The sequence below is a fragment of the Eptatretus burgeri genome, chromosome 2 (genome assembly GCF_056783735.1).
Source record: "Eptatretus burgeri isolate ZD-2024b chromosome 2, Ebu_testis_v1, whole genome shotgun sequence".
Classification (NCBI taxonomy): domain Eukaryota; kingdom Metazoa; phylum Chordata; class Myxini; order Myxiniformes; family Myxinidae; genus Eptatretus; species Eptatretus burgeri.
The window spans coordinates 27,295,919-27,301,918 of NC_140962.1; the positions used below are offsets into that span (position 1 = coordinate 27,295,919).

The 6,000-nt window shown below is 41.2% G+C and overlaps 1 protein-coding gene across 1 annotated transcript in view; it reads left to right on the forward strand.

Moving 5' to 3' along the window:
- Positions 1 to 5,470, forward strand: part of VANGL2 (VANGL planar cell polarity protein 2) — a 29,100-nt gene extending 23,630 nt beyond the window's left edge. Inside the window, exons 8-10 of the mRNA XM_085866543.1 lie at positions 640 to 772; positions 2,158 to 2,461; positions 2,574 to 5,470. Of these exons, the coding sequence (XP_085722669.1) occupies positions 640 to 772; positions 2,158 to 2,461; positions 2,574 to 2,837 (701 nt within the window). The 3' untranslated portion in view covers positions 2,838 to 5,470. The remainder of the gene's footprint in view (positions 1 to 639; positions 773 to 2,157; positions 2,462 to 2,573) is intronic.
- The last annotated feature ends 530 nt before the right edge of the window (positions 5,471 to 6,000 follow it).

The window sequence follows — 6,000 nt, forward strand, 5'->3', positions numbered from 1 at the left end:
TGGCATATAAATCTATGGGACAATATCTAAATTATATCGGGCCGGATTTTCGATATTCGCTTTCGTTTTCGCGTAACGTGACTTCAAAGTTTGCAAAAACTGCCCTATATACCTTCAGGAGGCTATATATTTTCTCGCAGAGATGACCGTCACTCCCGCACGGGGGTAATTTTTGTATACATAGTCTAGGCTCGAAAAAGAGATGGTACACGGAAGAGATCAGGATGTAACGGGACAAATGGAACTGTCCAGAGAGAGGGAAAACTCCAATAGCAGAGTTGAATGAGAAGATAGAGGGAAACTTCGACAAACAATGGGGGTCATGAAAGATGCATGTGGTGGGCAAGACGAATACAGGAGGGAAAAACTGGGAATTTTTAAGGTCTTGTGGTGGTGGTGGTGATGGGGGTTTGTTTAACATGTACATTTATAAACATTTTGACTTTCAACAGACAGTATGGAGTGAAAAGCATGTTACACTATTTGTACCAGCAGTTTTTGTGGCACATGAAATTCTGCATCATCCTGTCTACTTGGCCATTTGTTTTAATTTTCTCAGATGCCTGTGCTCAAAAGAAACCCCTTGCTATCCACCGATGTGCTCTTCTGCCACTACTGCCATGGCTCTTCCTTTTATAGGTAATCCCGGTGGGGGCGCTGAACACTCCCAAGCCATCATGGCTGCTGCAGCTCGTCGCCGTGATAATAGTCATAACGACCTCTATTATGAGGAGGCAGAGATGGAGAGGAGGGTGCGGAAACGACGAGCCAGGTGCGACTGACATGGCACATGACATACACAGCCATGCTATGTACAAGCTAAAGAGTGCAGTTTTTCGAGTGAAATAAATGTCAAATTTCAAACTTGGAAAATTTATTTATTTACAAATCACAATTTGTTTTTAACATTATTGAGAGAATTTGTTTTCCCCATTAAGCTGTAAATGCCAAGTCAGAATGACTGTTCTATTGAAATGAGAGAAATTGATGTATGTCAGTGGTTCTTAACATATTCACTTGCTGGAGGTCATGTGCACAAGCCACACGTACTTCCCAAATAATCAGGCTTACAAACCACCAACCTCTAGCTAAAGTACTGTGATGGAACTGGTGTTTTTCTTGTGTATAGTTTGCTAAATAATTTCTTCATGATAATTTCCTTGATTTAAATGTTACATTAATTATTGGTTCATGGAGGGTGGGTTTTATTTCGATGTCCAGCAGGTTATATTTTGTTGTTCGTTTATTCCAAATGTTTTCCCACCATCCGAGTTAACTGTCAGACTGGAGTTAGATTGGACATCTGAACATGCGTTAGCATTCTGTTCCGTATAACTAGTTCAAATAAGCCGTTTACTTGTGTCAGCCTGTCTGATTTGGAGGGTGGTTCAAAGAAGGAATGAGGGGTAGAACATTGGAAGAGACCATTTGGGAGGTGTGCCATGAAAAGTTAAGAATAGTGCAGAGTTGAGTAGTGAGATGGTTGAGGCAGAAAAAGAGAGTCTGAATAATTCTGGAATGAGACTTCAAGGAGTTTTGAGGTGTTAGAGATTTGAAATGGAGCAACCAAGGGGTGAGGAGTCTTATCCAGCTATCAGAGTTTATTCATATTACAGCATCATACACACTGTCATGCATGGGATTCAAGAGGGATATTTCCATGGGATATGGAGAAGACATCAATAATTTGGTCAAAAGGTCGACATCAAATAAAATCATCAATTTTCATCCAATTTCCCTCAAATGAAGAATGTGCACATTGGGTCACTGAATTGGTTCACCAATGAGATGCTTGAGGTTGATTGTTTTGAGGTCAATGTCAAATTGTCAATTTCCATCCAATTGACTTGAAATTTGAGCACAGTTTGCATATATATTGGGTCACTGAAGCCTTTTGCTTTTGAGGTCGAAAGGTGATGGTCGCCTGAAATCGTTATTTTTTTGTAGTTTTTTTTGTTATGTTTAGCATCCGGAAGACGAAGTCCGAATACAAAGTGGACGCAGATGGGCTTTGCGTAATTTCAGATGCTTTCTAGTTATTTCCCCTGAGCTTCATGATTCAAAAACCAATACATTGTGTTGATTCAAAAACCAACTGGTGTTATGTTTTTGGCACAATAGATTGCATTGCCTTCTGTTCCTGAAAATTTATCCAAGGTTGGTTCTTGCTGCCGAAGAGGCTTTCACTCATGTGCGTTGCATTGGCGATGGCCCTGAAGAGCGGCCAGGTGGTGCAGCAGCCACACCTCAGCCTCCTGGGGGTGGCCAAACAGCTGCCCAACCTGCACCACCTTCACCCGGTGGCCCCATGGATCCTCGAGAGGCAGCCCAGGCAGTGTTTCCCGCAGTGGCACGTGCTTTGCAGAAATTCTTAAGGGCGACGAGGCAGCAAGGGTTGCACAGTATGGAAGGAATTCTCCGTCATCTGGCATTTTGCCTTGGTCATGGACTCTCTGCAAGGGTGAGAATTGCCTACCCTGTAGAGTTTTGTCCCACTGTTTCTTTGCCTTACTTCACCCATGTAATTTTGAAGTGGTTTGCTTTCTTGTATCCAACCTATCGTACTTTTGCAGGCTTTTCTCGAGCCATACCTAGTTCCCGGTCCATCGATGTGGTATGGTGCATCAGCCGGTCTCAACGGTGATTGGCTGCTGATTTCTTCCGAAGCACCAAGTTCTGCTCTCCGTCCAGGGACCTGTTTTACTATGCGCCAGTCAGGGGGCTTGTCTTTGGTTGTCACAGCAACAGGATTGCCGGTCCTCCGCCTATGTGAATCTCCAGAGGACCCAAAATCCCGTCGGTTTGTGCTGAGACTGCAGTCGGAAACTTCAGTCTAGAAAATGTGCCTGTGCAAAACAAACCTTCATATGTAAGCAACAAACGTCCTCTGCCTGAGACAAACCACGATTTTATATTTTAAATGGCAGCGTCTCCTTACATGAATACAATTGCCTGAGGTCTACCAGCAATTTCTGCCTGAGGTCGTTTGGCCGCCTCTACCTGAGGTCCACCAGCAACATATTTGTAAAGAAGGACATCTGTTATCTCTGGAATAGTTTGTCATGCTGCCTCAGCCCTGGTCACCTTGCATTTTGGCATTACTCCTTTCTGAAGTGTCCTCCATTTTCATTGGACATTTTAAAACATTAGTCACCATGATTGACATATTTTTAAACACTAGTATTTGGCAATAGTTAACATTAGTCCAGTATTAACAACTACGAGTTGGTGTATTGCATCGGGTGGCTGAGCTAGGTTGGATGAAGGTTTTGGGTTACCTCTTGCCTTTTTGCAACTTCATCGTTGAAGCTTTGCCCCATCAAATAACCCTGGGTTAATGAAGCTAGAATAGCTTTGGGGTTGTTGGTGCTGTACTGTTTACAGCTTCAGCTTTTATCTGATGAGTTATTAACGGTTGTGTTAAAATGGAAACTTAAATAGGGCGAGTTAAGCTTTTGGCTTGGGGATTATGAAACTGAGAAAAGGAAGTGTTTTTTTTTATGATTGGGTGGATGGAAGTGGATGATAGAGTAGTAGAGAAGATTTTGCATGAAGAATCTGTTTGGATATTGTGGGTTGGTGTCTGGATGTGGAAAGGTTAAAAGTAGAGCACCATGTTTGTGGGAGATGTTTTGGACATTGGTGCTTATACTGTCGGCATGGTTTTGCTTTTTAATAATGTATTTCGTGCTGTATCCTGTCCTGATTTTTTTAAACTTTTCTTTTTTTCTTACCAGTTTTTCACCGACGGTTTTTAAAAAAGGAAACGTTTTTTTAAAAAAACTGTGTCATTAAAAAGTTGTTTTATGTCATTCATGTTGGTTGTAATCTCCTGTTGCTGGTTTCAGAAGGTGGAACCGATAGATCTTTTGAGGGCCCAAAAGTAGCAACCTTGTTTTTTTTGGTTTGTGTTTTTTCAAGGAACGTATTTTGAGGACCAAGCTGTGATTCTTTGGTCCTCTCATATTTTTGTTCCATGGGCTCTTTTGAGGATTGTCACCGATCCACGGACAGCCTCTAATTTTACTTTCCTCCCGATATTTCCTGGTATATTTGTCAAAATTTTAATGAGGTTCAGTTTTCTTATGCCAGTTGCTCCAACTATTACTGACACTATGTTCGTACTCGTCAGCTTTTAGGTTCTTTTCACTTCGTTTTTCCGATCTTGGCACTTGGTCGTCATCTTTAGAATATGTTATTTCGGCCTAAGTCACTGGGTACTGACACTGCGATTAGTACTGCTGTCTTCTTTTTGTTAAATATATCTGAGTTTTATGCCCAGTCGCAATGCATTGTTTTCGCTGTTTACACTTTGAGACTCTTTTAGTTATAGATTGTATGTGAGCACCGTTCTCGTTTTCAACAGTTGCTCTTGGTTCGTGCTTTCATTTGTCTGTGTACGTTTGTGCATGTGCAGTACAACAAAATGTAAAAGTTTAAAACACAAAGTGCATAATCGCTCTCGTATGTTGAATTATTTTTATTTTTTTTTAATTTATTTTAAATCCCGCTTGCGTGATCTTTGGGTTTATGTTGAGAAAAATTATTATGTGGCAAAATAGTTATATTATAGACTGCTGGAAAATCTTTGTTGCTTTTATTTGTTTACAAGATCTCAACTCACGACAGCTCATTAAAGAGTAAGATGACACCGAGTAGAAGGGCAACAACGCTGAAAGTGGGGCAGTTGGACAACGAGCCCTTGCAACAAACATAGGAAGGAATCAAAAACAATGACCTGCAAATAGATGGGGTAAATGGTGGTGAGGATGGAAATGAGACTTTAAAATATTGTTTATCCGGGCGGAGGATTACGAGATGCTGCTGTTCTGCCAACTTGAAGATGGAAGAGTAGGATTGAATGCTCAGAAAGGCAATTCCGAAAACGTGAGAAAAGAGGAACAAAGGAGTGAGCAGCAGGCTTGGATTTGCATTATTAGGAGACAAACAGCTTTTACTATAACGTGTTTTGGCAAGCTTTTTGGATTTCGTCTAACATCATGAGGAGACGAAAACAAAACCATTGGTTATGGGTACATCTGCTAAGCATCGTCCAGATTATCAGACAGAGAAGGAAAACTGTAATATTATTTATAATCAATAGTTATGAAGGATCGTGTGGACATGAAAAGTAAAATGTCAATTTATATGTGACAGAAGTAACTAAAATGGTTTGATCAAGTTCAAATTTTTCTCATTCACAAGCATCACTTGAAAACATTCCACAAGACAGGGGTTCGTAGTAGGGTAGCAGAGTAATTATGATACACTAACCAAGGGAATAAACTACAGGGAAAAAGAGATAATGAAAGAAAACATTACAATCTCTAAGTGAAGAGGGTCGAGGGAGGAAAGCTTAAATGTGGTAATAAAGATTGTGGGTAAGGATGGTGGATGATAAAAACGTGGTCGTGCATTACTTGTTTGAAGCTTCGGGAGGAGGAATGGAATAGCACAGTCTCTGGAATGTGGTTTCAAACATGGGAAAGGCGAAGAACTAAAGAGTTTGGGTGTGCAACCTGGATGTTGGAGATTTAATCAGGAGGGGGTTACTGGAGGAATGTGTGCAACTGTGCATCCTCAAGTTGCTAGAGAGTGCAGAGGTAGCTGAAGCAGAGTAGAGGTGGCTTAAAAAAATACAAATAGACCACCGAGCTTCCTGTGGTGTGAAAATAACGAGACTTGTACATCAGCCTAGTCATGGGAGATTCCTCTCATGTCGAGAGCTTTAGATTCCACAGAATCTAGGAGAGACAGGTGATGCCAGCCCATAAGAGACAGAGTACTGCATGAAGCTATGGGTGGGCAAAGGCCTGATAGACTGAATAATTCTGATTTTTTTTATTTTTTTTTAAAGACTTGGAGTGACGGAGGATTCTAAGTCTGCCGTTGGCTTTGAAGGACAGCTTTGCATTCTGAGTGGGCGAGGAGATATCATGGTTGATAGTGAGGCCTAGAATATCAAGAGACGAAACTTCTTTCAGTGGCTGACTATGGATA